Genomic DNA, 15469 nt, shown 5'->3' with positions numbered 1-15469 from the left:
GTAGCCATGAAGCAGCAAAGGGGCAGGGGAGGTTCCCAAGAGGCAGAGGAGCACATGCCGGGCCATGACAGACAAGGGACTGACCAGGCTAGAGAAGTGGCGGTGGTGAGGTGATGGCAGGCCGTGGCCTGCTTAAGGCTACTGTTTCTACCCTAAGAGTTACAGAATAAGGCTTCATTTCTGCATGCAGCATGGCCAGTGGACTAGAAGGGGCAAAAGTCTACACGGAAGAGTTGTCAGCCGTTCCTGAGTCATTCAGACCAGAGACCACATATGCTAGGGTGGTGAGACTGACTGACTAGGTACAAGTAATAAGACAGGGAGAGAACAGTTACCAGGAGTGGTAATTGCTAGGTTTGTAACTTGCGCACCTGGAATGGAAGATGGTGACACTTTGTCAGGAACAACGGAAGGTTTGTGGGTAGGAGACAACACGTGTAACCCCCCTAGCCTCACACGTAACACGTGGTTAATCAATAGCAGTCCTCCGTGAAACCTCCGAAGGGCTCTATGTCACTTTCAGAATTAAGTCCAAACTCCTAGTGGGGCAGGTAACAATCTTCCCAGTCTGGTTACATTCTACCCTTTCCAACCTCTCTCCCCACGGATCCCCTCCGACCCTGTCCTCCAGCCTACTGTTCTCCCACGTGCCCCAAGGCAACAAAGATCTGCTCGTTCAGAACAAATATCGGCTCTCATGAAGGTCTGGTTCCACTCGCCCTCTTCAGTAACTTCTCTCCGTACTTAACCCACGGTGACCTCTCCTTCAAATTTCTAGAGCTCTCTTCTAGAACAGGCATGTAACAATATCCAGCATACTTTATAATGTGAGTTTCCATATGCATTATGTCATACTTCCTAACTACATTGCCCTGTTCTGTGTCCCCCACAGTGCCCTAACCGCTGCAAGGAGTCAATAAAGATTCATGACAAATCCATTAATGGATATACTTTCAATCATGACATGTCAGATTTGGGTGGGCACATCTACATACCTTTAAGATTTCAGGGTCTGAAACCATGGTTACTTGTTGTTTGATTTCAGGCTCCATATTCACAAGGTCTTCTTGTTTAATTCCAGGGTTTGTACATATAGGTGCTTCTAGCTTAAATTCAGGGTCTGCACCCAGAGGTGATTTTTGCTTGAATTCAGTGTGTGTACACATGGGGACTCCTTGCCTGTATTCAGAGTATGCATACATGGGAACTCCTTGCTTGGATTCAGGGTGTGTACACACAGGATCTCCTTGCGTGGATTCAGGGTGTGTACACACAGGATCTCCTTGCTTGAATTCAGGATGTGTACACAGGAGGAATCCTTCCTTGGAGCCAGGATCTATACACACGGGAACTGCTTGCTTGGAATCAGGGTCTGTAGACACAGGAACTCCTTGTTTAGACCCAGGATCTGTACACACAGGAACTCCTTGCTTGGATTCAGAATTTGTCCACATGGGAACTCCTTGCTTGAATTCAGGATCTGTACACATGGGAACTCCTTGCTTGGATTCAGGGTCGGTACACATGGGAATTCCTTGCTTGGAATCAGGGTCTGTACACAGGGGAACTCCTTGCTTGGATTCGGGGTCTGTACACATGGGAACTTCTTGCTTGGATTCAGGGTCTGAACTCATGGATCCCACCTCCTTGTCCAAAGTTATTAAACCCTTAGGTTTTTGGAAAAACCACGGAGATTTCTGTCCTGGCAAAAGATATGATGCCACACCCTTATAAAAAAGAGCTTTGTTTGGTCCCAAAGGTAACATCTCTTCTAGCTTTTTTTCACCTTGATGCAAGCGAAGAACTTTAGATATATGGTCTGCTACAGCTAAGATGATGTTCCCCTTTTTGTCAAAGTTCTCCTTTACAGAGGCATAGGAAGACAAGCACTTGTACCGAAAGCTTTCAAACATGCCTTCTGGAATAATATCGTTGCCAAGCAAGCAGGCCAGAAGAGGAAGGTCTGCCAGGCTGATATCTAGACTCTCACAGAGCTTCTCTCTACAGAGCATGACAGTATCGAGACTGTCCAGACAGAGCTCACTAATTGAAAAGTAGGGACAGGTATCATAGATTAAGTAGTCGGTGTCTTCTCCGAGAATACCAAGACAGTTATTCTGGAGGCCATAAGATGCCACCTCATAGTCGGCCTCTTGCAACGAACACAGAGTTTCCTGACCCAGGCTCTTCAAAGCAAATCGTGTAAATATGGCCAGCCCTGAGGGGATGAAGAACATGTTTCTGCCAGGCTGCTCCTTATGTGACTTGATATAATGGAAAATCCTGGAGATCTCCCTGTTGTTCTTTAGTCTTCGTTTCACCCACTCATCTCTCTTATCCTGCTCCACCGTGCCATCAAAGAAGAATATCAACCTGATGCCAACAGCTGTAAAAGTCTTAACAAAATCCCGCAAAGCAGAGAAGTATTCCCGCCACTGGCCACCGCAGATCCAAGATTCAGGAGTGTACCAGTATCTGAGACAACACATGGCATCAACCACAATGGTAGGAGTACATCCAGGATGCTTGCTTCGGTGGTGTTCTGCCAGTTCTTTGAAATTCACTACTGTGCATATATGTGGGCAGGTACTGCCCACGAATCCCTGCAAACCTCTCACACCCATAACTGACCTCCTGGAAAGGATCTGGAAAGGAAAATAAATGAGTTATTATGACATTATCACTAGACATAGGATACCTTTTAAAGTAAATAAACAGAAGACAATACTTAATATTCGCACTCTATTTTCAAAACACTCTAGGCACTAACAAGGTATGTAACATGGCATACCGGTTAGAAGCCTAAAGAGTTTTCACTGAAGACAAAGAGGAACCTTAACCTAAGCATGAGTCACCAGAGTCGGCCTTCATAAGGACAACACAGCGCAGCAGTCCTCTAAGATTTGTATTAAAACTGTTAATGAAGGGTAACAGTTTTCAAAAAGTCATCATTTCCCATCTAGGAACTCAAGCAGAAGTTAATTTTGAAAGCCCAAAACACAGACAGATGCACGTAACACGGACGCTTCTCAAAACCATCTTGCTGAGTGAAAGAACGTAGACCAAACGGGAATACACACCATGTGACCCATTTGTATGAAATTCTACTTCACCGAGAGTGGGGCTGATCTGTGGCACCAGAGAGCAGGCAGTGGTGGTCTGGGGTAGGGCAGGTGGGAGGGAGCGATTTACATAATGGAAACTCTTGGAGTGATGGATATGCTCACCACCTTAATTGTGGTGATAGTTTCACGGGTAAACACGGGCTAACCCTCGTCAAACTGTAAACTGTAAGTGGTTTACTATTTATCAAGTATACCTGAATAAAGGCATCAAAAAGAAAAACACATAACACTTGACCCTGTCAAATGTAACATCTGAGTTGGTGACTGGCTTTCAGTGGAAAACTGCCTACTCTAAAATGAAAAAACAGGGGCCCCTGGGTGCCTCAAGTCAGTTAAGCATGTGACTCTTGATTTTGGCTTAGGTCATGATCTCACAGTTTGTGGGATTGAGCCCCACATTGGGCACTGCACCGACAGCATGGAGCCTACTTGGGATTCACTCTTTCCCTCTCTCTCTGCCCCACCCCCACGGTCACTCACTCGCTCTCTCTCAAAATAAATATATAAACTTCAAAAAAAATGCAAACACTGACAAAGTAGTAAAAAGACTTCAAACTGAAAATCTGGCAAAATCCTAAGCAGAGTACTTTGTATAAAAAGTAAGGTGTCCTATGTATAATAAAGGATGTAACATATGACATTCTTTTTTTTTAAAGTTTATTCATTTATGGAGACAGAGCGCAAGCAGGGGTGGGCCAGAGAGAAAGAGGGAGACACAGAATCCAAAGCCGGCTCCAGGCTCGGAGCTATCAGCACAGAGTCTGACGTGGGGCTCGAACTCATGAACCGTGAGATCATGACCTGAGCTGAAGTCGGACGCTGAAGCCACCCAGGCGCCCCATGCCATTCTTCAAGTAGGTAATAACATCTGTCACTGGTCAGAAAAAGTCCATGATGACACCTTTGATCTTAACGGCCTATACTTTTCACTTTGGTTTTCTTTTAAGACTCATCATAGCTTCATGTCCACTGACAGAACAAACAAAAAGTCCTTATTACACAAATAGCTATGGGAGGACAAACAACGCCTCTCCAGGCTCGGGACTGAGGGCGGCAGCCATCAGCTGCCAACACGCATCGGTGACGTCCAGCCTCGCGGTGCGCTCGCCTCCTACCAGACGGCACTGGGCACTCAACACACAAAATCTCCAGTCTTTAAAACATCTCTGACAGGCAAAACACTATGAGCTCTACTTTACAAGTGAAGACACTGCAAATAAACCACTATGTTGAGAAAAGGTACCCTCACACAGGACTGTCTTTTAAGAATTTATTGCCTGTTAATGGACACTGGCCCCTAGTAGAATCCGAAGTTGCGTATCTGTTTAATGGCCACGAATATTGAAAATATATAAACATGGAGTGGATATAAATCTCACACATTTATGTTGAAACTTAGAAAACCTTGCCCATTAGGTTACCGAATACACCCCCCCATCCACTGCGGAAAGAACCCTCATAGCATTTACCTCGGGAACATGACCAAGGTAGGAGTGTCTGAAGCCCAAGCTGGACTGCACAGTTATTTCAGCTACAAGGAAGTTCTACGGTTTGGGCCTCTGGGTGCGGACCCTCTGTTCACGAAGGTTCCGCTGTGTTTCTGAGGCCAGAGGGTTTTTCTCCTGGTGTCCCAACACAGCAGTCTGGCCCAGGTTTGGAAAGAGAACCAAAGAACACACATAACGGTGGTCAGGATGGATTAAAGAAACGATGCTTAGAGCGCACACACTGCAGGCCATTATTCGGTGCCCAGCTTTGAAAACAGCAGACTTGCGCGCTGTACTGAAGGCGGTCTTCCGGATTCCGACTCTGTCTGTACGATGACCTGAGACTCCCCCGCTTCCACCAGGTTCCCTGGGGGGTGCCCAGCATCCGACAGGGCCCACCGCCGCCGGCGCAGGAGGATCCCCTCCCATCCCGCCCACCGGCGCCGGTGGGACCTCCCAGGCGGCCACTGGCTCGCTCAAGACGCACGTGGAGATCAAGCTGGAGCAAAAGAGATCAGCGCCCGCTCCCACACAGACGTGGGCTCCCATTTGTGCGGCGGCTCCGCCACATTCGGGTTGGCTGCCTTCCCTCACCGATAAAAAGGGATTTTTGTTTCAAGCATTTTTCTACTAAAACTGCAAGTGACAACACTGAGCTGCTCCAAACACTCTCCTCTTTATTTTGGGAGAAGTCAGGCTCAGCCTCTGCTTTGATTTTATTCAAATGTTTTCGTCCTTTCCCACCCAGCAGTGAAAAGCTCACCATTGTAATTAAACATGTACGGGTTTTTCCTCTTTCGCACTGCCAATTTCTCACATTCTGAATCGCAAATTACCTCAGGAATGTTCCGCTACGACGTGCTCTTCTACAGTATTTACAAAGAAAACCCCGGGCAGGCGAAGACCTGGGACTGGTGACTCCGGACGACGTCTTCCGGTCCTCCCAGCCCTGAGGCTCACGCCACCCGCCCCTCAATGAGACGCCTAAGTTCACATGAAATGAAACGGCTAAGAAAATAAATTCTGTGGACACTACCGTTTTAAATAATTGTAGGTTTCCTTTTTTTGAAGCCTTTTGCTGCGAAGAGCATGTACGGCTGACCCTTGAACACAAGTTTGAACTGCATGGGTCCACTTGTACGTGGATTTTATATATACGTACACGCACATATATACAGTACAGTACTATCTTTTCCTTAGGATTTTCTTAATAACGTTTTCTTTTCTCTAGCTTACTCTAAGAATACGGTAGACAATACAAATGGCACACAAACTGTGTTAGTTGAGTGTTACCGGTACAGCTCCGTCAACACGCTATTAGGAGGTAAGTTCTTGGGTGGGGGTCAGAAGTTTATTTGCAGATTTTTGACTGTGCGAAGGGGCCAACTGTACTGAGGTTTTCATTCTTTAAAGGTGGTTTTAAAGCTGACTATAAATATACGTGTACATATACCTACATATACACAATTTTCATTATCTAGATATTGTTCAGAAAGAAAACAGATGTCTCATTAGAGGAGTTTCTTGCCCAAAGTACAATCTGGGAATCACTTCCATTAATGCAGGCCTCCTCAGGGCAGATGATGTCACTGTGTCACATCCCCAACACCCAGCACTGTGTCCGACATGCCAGGGGCCCAGTAAGTACTTGCGAATACATGAATGAAAAGAAGGCATTGAAGTTTATGGACTCCGTTTGCAGGCAAATAAAGAGTAGGAAGCAGAGACCCTGCCCTCAAGGAGCTGACACTGATTTGGGAAACAAAGCCTCAAGGCAGGAAGTTGATGAAGGAGAAGCCGCCCACAAGTACAGAGCGAGTCACACGGGAAGGGGCCTCCTCCTAGGAACGGCGTCCCTCTACACAGCTGGACCCGTCCCAACATACTGGTTACCGGGAAATGAGGACGCAGACGATGAAAGAGAAATCCCGAAGTCTCTTTATTCACAACCTTCGACGATGAACACTTAGAGAAATGAAAGGTGCAGGGAGTGCCTCAGCACAGACACATCTCTATACCGCCACTGACAGAAGGGGCCGAGTCCCTCTGGACACAGGGACAAATGGACTCGTGGACAACCCACAGACGGGGGGGCGGGAGGGACACCTCCTACCCAGAGATCAGTGTTTGCAGAAGGACAATCGGTAGCAGCAGCTCTGGCCACCCTAAAGCACCAGCATGCGACAATGTCAGAGCATACTTTTCCAATGGGCATGCAAGTTAACGAGGAAGTCTGTACAGGGGACGCTGGTTCAGAGGGCACCAAAGAGCTGGAGTTCACTGAAATGAGCTATTTTCAGCCGGAGACAAATTCAGCTGAAGACCTACAAAGCAACGAAATCAAAACTTTGGGGTTTACGTTTGTCAGACAGAAATAATTTGTATCTGTACAAGACAAAAACCTATAAATTGACACATGGAGCATCAGCATCTGGGCTCTAATCAAGAGTAAGTGGCAAAGTCAGAGAGGCACATTGGGTTAGAAAACTAAACAATCTTGGGTGAATCTGTTAAATAACGGCCCGCACGATGGTGACAAAACACACGGTCCTCCTTTTTCTTTGCTTCGTTTCCAAGTCAGGTGTTTCCTTCCCCGGTCACACGCTGGCTGGGCCTGCGCCTCAGGAAGGTCACCTTGTCGCTGGACGTGGGGCTTCTTTCCCTGGCTCCCCCATCAACCTCACCTACAAAGGGAAACCGACAGGGACCCCCTTCAGCACAGCAAGGCAAGAAAGAGGACTGAAAACTCCGTGACATGAATACCTATGCCACAGCAGCACGTGGGACAGGGTTCGCTCAGTGTTTACTGAATATTCATGAATGCACAAACCAGGTGAACAAGCAAGCTGCAGGCGGCCGCCACTGCGCTGGTGGCCATGCTTCGGAGCCCCTCCACCCAGGACTCATTAACTACCGAAAAGATGCCCTACCGAGGCAGATTTCCGTCAGACTCCTCTGGGCCCTCCTCTCAACAAGGCCTCAACCTTGGGCATCTGCGTGCATCCTGGCTGAGTCCAGTCTCAGCAAGAGTCCTGCTGAGTCTGTCTGGAGAAGATCCCTGCCCTCAATAGATGATCACCCTCAAGATCCGATCAAATGCGTCATCCCCTTGGTTCTTACTGCTGGCAGGCTACAAATCCCCAGGCATCTTTGCTGTGTTCAAAGCTGAGCCCCATCTCTCTCCCTTAGTGGAACACCCCTATTGCAATAATCTTGAGTAAAACCTTCCGTACTGTTTCAGCAAGTGTCAGAACGTTTTTTCTCCCACACCACATCTCTATGAAGCTCTTCACATGAGAAACGGAAAGCCTATAGCTATTCTGATGTACACCGTACGTACATCATACATGCAGGGTGTCCTAGAGGGCCCTCCAGGACACAGTCAGGCCATGACCACTGGTGCCAAGATCCAGAAAAGTGGCGCATGGCTGATGTAGGCACTCAGCAGCTGCTAGGTCAACAGGTCAGTCCCCCCCAAGCAGTGCCCTGGGGAGAAGTGACAGACCGCTAGGCAGTATAATACTGTCAATAAAAGGGAAGGCTCTAGTGAATTCAGATTCTAACTTCCACTCAACAGCAGTAAAATACTGAGCAAGTTACTTTATTCTATAAGCTTCATTTTTCTTATCTGCCAAATGAGGTGTATAAGACCTGCCTCATATACTGTGACGCAATTTCACTTGTATTACGAATTTATTCATAAAGCATACCATCATCGCCTAAAGTTAGTAAAATCATCACAGCACCAGTCAAAATTCTTAAGTTATCTCAAAATTTAAAACAAAGCTTTATAAGTTTTACTGAGGTTTTACTGTAGTTATGATTTTTACAAGTTGGTTTACTTTTCACTATCGGAAATATGTTCACAAAAATGTTCCTAATTTAACAAGTAGTCATGTCCTTTGCAGAAAAGTCAGAGATAGCACAAAGGGGGAGGAAAAAAAAAGACTACTCATAATCGCATCTTCCAAAGACAATGACTACAACAATTTTAGAATACATATTTCTAGACTTTTTTATTACTACTCGTTGTTTTTAAAAATAGGGATACTTTTTTGTCTTAATTGATCACGAATAGATTTCCAAATCATTGTGTTCAACTTCTCCCGCAGTGTTACTTTCAATGGATGCACAACGCCGGAGATCAGAAAGCGAATCCCATCTGTGTATATAAATCTTTGAGCCCATCTCTGAGCACTTCCTTGGGACAGATCTTGGAAATGAAACTGCTGAGTCAAGTAAAAGCACATACTGGTCCTTTTTTCGACAAGATATCATTTGTAGCTGCCACTCATTAGTACTCAGTTCTCCTCAACAATACCAAGGGATCTCGTCTGAACGTACATCTGGTTTACTCCCTCAGCAAGCACCTTAGGTCACTGACTACGGCAGACCCTCTCTACCGACAAGACACAGGGGCCCCGCCCTCCAGAGGGTGACGCTTCATCAGGAAAACATTCAACCAACAACAGTCACTTGAGCATAGCTACAGGCCAGAGAAATGGCACAGAGCTGGGGAATACTCAGCAGGAGGACCCATCCCAGATCAAGGATCCACAATGGCTGTCCTGAGCCAGGGCACTAGAAGTGAGCCTTGACGAAAGGCAGGAAAGACGGGTGCGCCAGATGGAGATGAGACAGCAGGCAGGCGGGAGGCACAGGAGAAATAAGGAGTGGAAATGTTTTAAAGTTTGTAAGATATCTTTTTTTTTAATCAGTAAATGGGTGTTTCTAAGGTGCTTAAGATATGTGTTCTATTCGGCAGTTTTACCTGCAACGCTACTTATGTGTTCCTCGAAAATGGAAAAAAACAAAACAAAAAACAACCTCTGTGTGGCCAGAACTCTGATTTAAAGGCGGAAGAGTGAGGCGATGACGCTGCAGACTGGGCCAGATAGCACAGGGCTCCCAAAGGACACACAGGCACCTGTTCCTCTTCCCAAGGGAGACCAGGTACTGGTCAAGGCTCCTAAACAAGAACATTTTAGAAACACTCACCTGACGTGGTGGAGAAAGGATGGAGACAGGCAAGACTGGAGATAAATGACGGGGCTCTGGGAGGCACTGGTTGCTCTAGCTGCCCAACATCCAGACACCTGCTCTGGAAGAACCCTGACACTGGTGGGGTGCAGAGTCCTAACTCCCATTGCAAGACAACAGAGGAAGAGACCCTCTTTTGGCCCCCTCACACGTACCAAAGGCAAGAGTTCTAAGTACCCATATTTGCTCCATACATGTCCGTCTAGTGTTTACTGTACTCCAGGCCCTGTGCTAGCGGCTGTGGACACAGCAGCAGGCAAGGCAAAGTCACTAAGATAGGAGCCCTGAGAGAGGGAGTGAAAGGCACAGGGTCCATCAGAGAAGAAAGCCTGGCAGTGTGCACACGTGTGTCAAAATGCACCATATTGCACACTTACTCTAAAAGCCCCGCAGCAGACATCTCTAGTCCCACGGGCCCATGATCCGTTTTTCAGACTTGCGACAGGCATGCTGTACCCAGCCAAGAAGGAAAAAGAGCTGGTGCTGGGCAGCAGTGTGTGTGCCACATCAGGGCACCTGCCGGAGGCCACAGACAATAGGAGAGGCGAGATTTGAACCCATCGGCCTCCAAAGCCTACGCACCTTTTACTAAGCCACACCCCACCTAACTGTCACATCGGAGTGGTCTGGTTGCTGCCGGCTCCAGTGCTGGGAATTACCCTGTGGGTGTCCTCAGCCAGAGAGCTCTCCTTCCCGAAGGTTCTCCCAGTCATAAGGGCATTAACAGAATCATCAGGACTGAAGGAGCAACCAGAACACTGGGCCTTTCCCTAACCCACTGCAGCTCTACAAAACCCCTTAAAGGACAATGACACATAATGTGAAAATCACTGACACTGAACACAGGTGAAGACGCACGTATGCATGCACAAATTTATGCTTCATTTATTCAGAATTCAGGGTAAGAATCAATATAAACTCATGAGTTAAGGCTAAGACAATTTATTCATAAGAGACTTCTTCAAGCTCTTATTTATATCTACAGACCATTTCTTTATTCAGTTCTAACAAGAAGCTGCCATGTCCACAGAAGAGAAAAATATGGAAAGGGCATCTGAAGCAGGCATATGTACACCAACAGCAGCAGGTACTGCTGAGGGCTGACAAGGAGAAAGCAGAAGAACAGGAAAACTAAAAAAGCCCGACAGACACAAAAACTCCTTACAAATAACAGCGGAATAGCTTCCCGCGCCCCAACAAGTTCTAACAGTGTTTACATCACAACTAACAAATTATGTTTAAAGTGTTTGAGATCATTAAAGAAAGTTTATACTACATCCAATGCATTCTATTAACAAAGCAGGGAAATGTTATATTTTACAAAGACTGCCACCCTGAAATGGGAGATTTTAGTGTTTACTGGGCAAAAACCCAGAATTAAACTATCCAGAAAACTCCACTGTTTCAAACAGAATTACCTTCCTCTTGTCCTGGGTGGCGATGGTTTGAATATAAATGACTTTACAATAACGCAACACTCTGGGCTACAGCGCTCATGGGAACAGTAGTTCAGCTGCACAGCCTCGTGGAACCTCACGCGTCCCGGCAGGACTCCGCAGCTAGACAGGCATACTGAAGGACCTACTGGTTTGGTCCACGTTATAGCAAATGTTCTACAGCAAAAGCAGTGGGTTCCTTCTTGTAAGGATGCTCAGGAGCTGGGTTTTTGGTTGGCAATGTCTGACCGGAGACAAAACATTTAATCTCTTTGCAGATCATCGATTCCCTTTTTTGTACAAATTAAATAATGATTTGCCTCTCAATTTGGTAGATTTTAACCTACTGCTACAAAATGCTTTAAAAATATTTTATGTAAGTAATTTAAGCCTTAAACAACACGTTTTTAGTCTGTGAAGATCTTCCCAACGGCACTTTACAAAGAAACATATGTAAAAGCAAATTAAAATAAAAAGTTATTCATACTTATTATGAAGCCTTATGAAACTAGCTTACAGCATAAGGGTTACCTCACTTTCAAACTACTGAAAGGATGCAATTAATTCCCCTGAAGGATTTTCCATGTATTGCTGTAGCTTCTTCCAGAGATAAGAACTGCTTTTATGAGCTCAATTAAACAGACTTTCCTTCTCACCATTAACCTTTTCTTGAAAAAGGTGGCAACGCAGCAGTGAAATCAATACAGGCATCGCTGCAAAGGTTCTGCCAAACGCACGCCCCTCCCCGGCTGAGGGTTCCAGCAGGAACTGGGCTCCATTCACTCCTGTTCTGTCTCCAAGCCCCGATGATTAGCACACACATGAAGGGGAAGGTCTGAAGGACAAGAATGCAAACGGCAAGACAGCAGGATGTGACAAATGGCCAGTTTCCCAGGGATCCAAGTTGTGCAGGGCCTGAAGCCTACACGGTTGGGGTCCTTCTTTTTAAAAACTACAGAATTATAAACACAAGACCACTGAGGTCTTTCCCAGTCTCTTGGAAGGGGCTCGTGGAAGTGAGGGACCCTGAAACCTGGTCTTCATTAGCTTCACAGTAAATCTACCCCATAAACGACACCCAGGTCAAGGCTCAGGGATGGGGTAGGACCTCAGATGCCACCTCCTTGTCTTCTCAGTTTGCAGGCGAGAAAACAGCGGGCCAGAAGTGACCAGAGGAGAGGGCGCCACATGTCGGAGAGATTAGGGGTTTAGAAATCATACAAGGTAGGTAAGAGGGAAGGTGGTTCAGAGACAGTGTGCGTACAGACATGGGCAGTGAGGGGTTTGGCACAGCTGGGATGCTGTCAGCGCTTTTCCTGAGCACAGCTGGGGAGGAAGGACAAGTGCAGCTCTGAGACCAGCGTGACCACACGGTCGGCGAGAACCACTTCGCAGAGCTTAGGGATGGCAGGAGACAGGGTGACGAGGAAATCTAAACACAGACAATGTGTGGAGGCTGTGCCGGTGCAGAGAGGCTAGCTCCTACGAGCAAGGCCCAAACACGGGCAGGTCACTGAGCACATGCAGACGTGAGACCATGACTCACAAATGACAGAGACCGAGGACAAAAATAAAGGGCGAGGTGACTAGAGGAACCGTGAAATACAGCTCCAGGCCAAACAACTTAATACGCTTGGGAGGTGAGCAGTCAGCAGCCTGATGCTCCAGACTTGCTCCCCAAGCCATTTCTCACTCTCTGAATCATCTCAAACGTCAAGCCAAAAACCTACAAGTCATTAGAAATACCAACACCTCATGCCTTTCGCATCCAACTCACCTCCCAAGTTCTCTCCACTACCATTTCCGGGTTTAGGTTTTAAAGCTTCTCTCCTGCACAACCGCAAAAGCCCTCTTGTCATGATGTACCATCACCCCACGCCATCATCCTACACCTGCCAGGCTAACTCTTAATAATGACATCTGATCACTTCACTTCCTTGCCCCAAATTCTCTGTAACTTCCTGCCATTCCCCATCGCTAGGCTATTATCTTCTACTTCTATTATCTAACCCTACTTCTTTAAACCTCAGCTCAAATCCCCGCTCCTGCAAAGACACTTTCCTGCCCCTGCTTGGCCACCGTAGACAAGTCGTCCTCTCGGCTATCCATACACTGGTCTGCCGTCTTTTCATCTTCCTTTCTGCAAGGACTTAGCACTTGCTAGGGGCTGGAGCCCCGGCTGAGGACAGCCCAGACATGCCTGGGGGGAAAGGCACACAGGTTTTGAGACGCGAGTGCAGACATCAGAGGACGCCTCTCTGGGGGCGATCACACAGTTGTGCGGCCGGGTAGCCGAGAAGAGCGGAGCCGGCATTGGCACACATCTCTTGAGGGGACTGTCAGGTCAGGACCCGGAATTGGCACACGTCTCTTGAGGGTCGCGTCAGGATGACACCAAAGAGGAGGAAGCGAAGGTCGCAGCCGGGGGGGGGGGGGGGGGGGGTGTCGGGAGGTCTGGGAATGAGGTGACAGGGACGGAGAGGCCCAGGAGGGGAAAGGCAGTGGGCGGCGATTCCCAGGTACCCGAAGCGGGGCGGCGGGGCTGAGGGCGGGCAAGGCCGCGGAGGGCTCGCACCCGGGCCCAGGGACCCGCGACGGGGTTCACGGCCGGGGCGGCCGCGACGGCGCAGACACGCGAGCGCAGCGAGCCGAGCCCGGCAGGCGGGGAGCGGTCGGGACGGCGCTGGCCCCGCAGACCCGGCCCTACCTAGAGATACGCCAGCACAGCCAGAGACGCGCCCGCACCGCCCTCGGCCCAGCCGCAGCCGTCTGCGCACTTCCGCTTCCGCCCCAAGCGCTTCCGCTCGCGGGAACCTCCCTGCACGGGGGGCGGGGCCTGCCCGGCCGGTTCCCCCGGCTCCGGGGAAGCGAGCTGCGCAGGCGCCACGGCCGTGTCCTTGGAAACCGCGCGTTGCTTCCTAGGTCGGGGTCACACGGTTCCTGCGCCTCCCGTGGGCGTCGGCGGGGCGCCGCCTCTTTCCTCTCGTTTCTGCCGGTGCTGCGCTGCGGGCCGCGGGTGGATTGAGGCTGGCCGCCTGGGCTCGTTCGCCCTGCTGGCCTGTGGGGGCCGACGCTACCCGGAGCCCCTGGCGCCAGTTTTTCGGGGACCCAGGTGACCGCCGCGGCCGGCTCGGGAGAAGGTCAGGCTTGCCTGAAGCCCGGCTGTCCCGAAAGGCTCTTGGAGGTTGTCGCTCCGTCGGAAAGCAGAGCGCTGTCTGAAACCTTTTCTAAGTCCAAACGGTGCAAAGCGAAGAGTACACCACTTCGCTTTTAGGAAAGACCTGCACTGGTGCTCCGGTGGCTTTTTTCATGCAAGCGGAAGTCCTCTTGGGATTTCTTTGAGTTAGCGGAAACGCGCTGACGAAGTGGGGTGACAAACTTTGGGAAACCGGGGCAAACCTGTGTTAACCAACTCTGAATGTGCCCATTTACGCGTGAGGTATGGGGAGTGGGAGTGGGGAATACGGAAAAGGGTGCGTGATCCTGGGCAAGTTGTTTTTTAACCTCTGTACGCACAGCTTCCTCGACTCTTTCGTTGGGACGGTAATGGTACTTCCCAGGCAGTGCTTACGAGGAATATAGCAGAGGGGCGCCTGGCAGCTCGGGAGGTTAAGCGTCCAAACCTTGGTTTCTGCTCAGGTCTTGGTGTCACAGTTCTTGAGATTCTCTCTCCCTCTCTCTCTGACTCTCTGCTGCTTTCGCTCTCTCAAAATAAATAAACTTTAAAAAGCAAAAACAAACCAAAAAACAAAGAATATGGCAGAGCACTCAGCCCTTGGTAAGCACGTACATTTTAGCCATTTGTTGGTATTGCTGTCTGTGATGATGATGATGATCATAATTACCCTTGAAGCCGAATTTATTTACTGGGCAGGTTTTCTGGTCTGAATGGAGTGAGATTTCTGGGGAGAAGCAAGGACAGGTGCAGAAGCAGGACGTTTTAGAGGAATTTCACGGACTATAACCTATACATGAGAGAGTGGTGGCAGATAAAACTGGATGGTGAACAGGATCGCCTGGTCATGCATCGTCTCCATCTCATGTTAAGGAGTTTGGACTCTGCTTGTAAGCCACCATATCCACCTTATTTCAAAAACCGCTTTAAGATCAGTCAAGTTCACAGTCAGGACATGCTCCCTTAAAGCTCAGATATCAGGCAGTCCAGACTATACCCAATGTCCGTTCCTCTAGCTGCAATGCCACCCTTTTCTCTACAACCAAGAGAATGTTTCACTGGCCAAGTGTGATAGCAGATTAGCCTTTAAACCAATCTAATTGATTTTTAGATAAATTACAGAGGAAGTTAAATTATTAGTAATACCTAATTATTTAGGCCGCATCTCAAAACCTGTCTGTACACACAACATATCTGGTAGTGCTG

The 15469-nt window shown here is 48.3% G+C and overlaps 1 protein-coding gene across 20 annotated transcripts in view; it reads right to left on the bottom strand.

Annotated features, from left to right (window-relative positions):
* Positions 1 to 15469, bottom strand: part of FAM120B (family with sequence similarity 120B) — a 112401-nt gene that overhangs the window by 82231 nt on the left and 14701 nt on the right. For 15 of the 20 annotated variants that reach the window (XR_006717753.1, XR_006717754.1, XR_006717755.1 and 12 more), the window contains one exon: positions 996 to 2645. Coding sequence is in view for 14 of the 20 variants with exons in the window: in XM_045500373.1 (XP_045356329.1) it covers positions 996 to 2645 (1650 nt within the window). In the remaining 6 variants the exon portion in view is untranslated. Of the gene's footprint in view, positions 1 to 335; positions 372 to 995; positions 2646 to 5448; positions 5561 to 11744; positions 11919 to 13795; positions 13904 to 15469 lie in introns of those variants that run through there. The other 5 variants (XM_045500374.1, XM_045500362.1, XM_045500361.1 and 2 more) reach the window with 5 other exon arrangements.

Source organism: Leopardus geoffroyi, chromosome B2 (assembly GCF_018350155.1).
Source record: "Leopardus geoffroyi isolate Oge1 chromosome B2, O.geoffroyi_Oge1_pat1.0, whole genome shotgun sequence".
Lineage (NCBI taxonomy): Eukaryota > Metazoa > Chordata > Mammalia > Carnivora > Felidae > Leopardus > Leopardus geoffroyi.
Note: the sequence above shows the minus strand (reverse complement) of the source record. Positions and strands in the feature narration are given on the sequence as shown.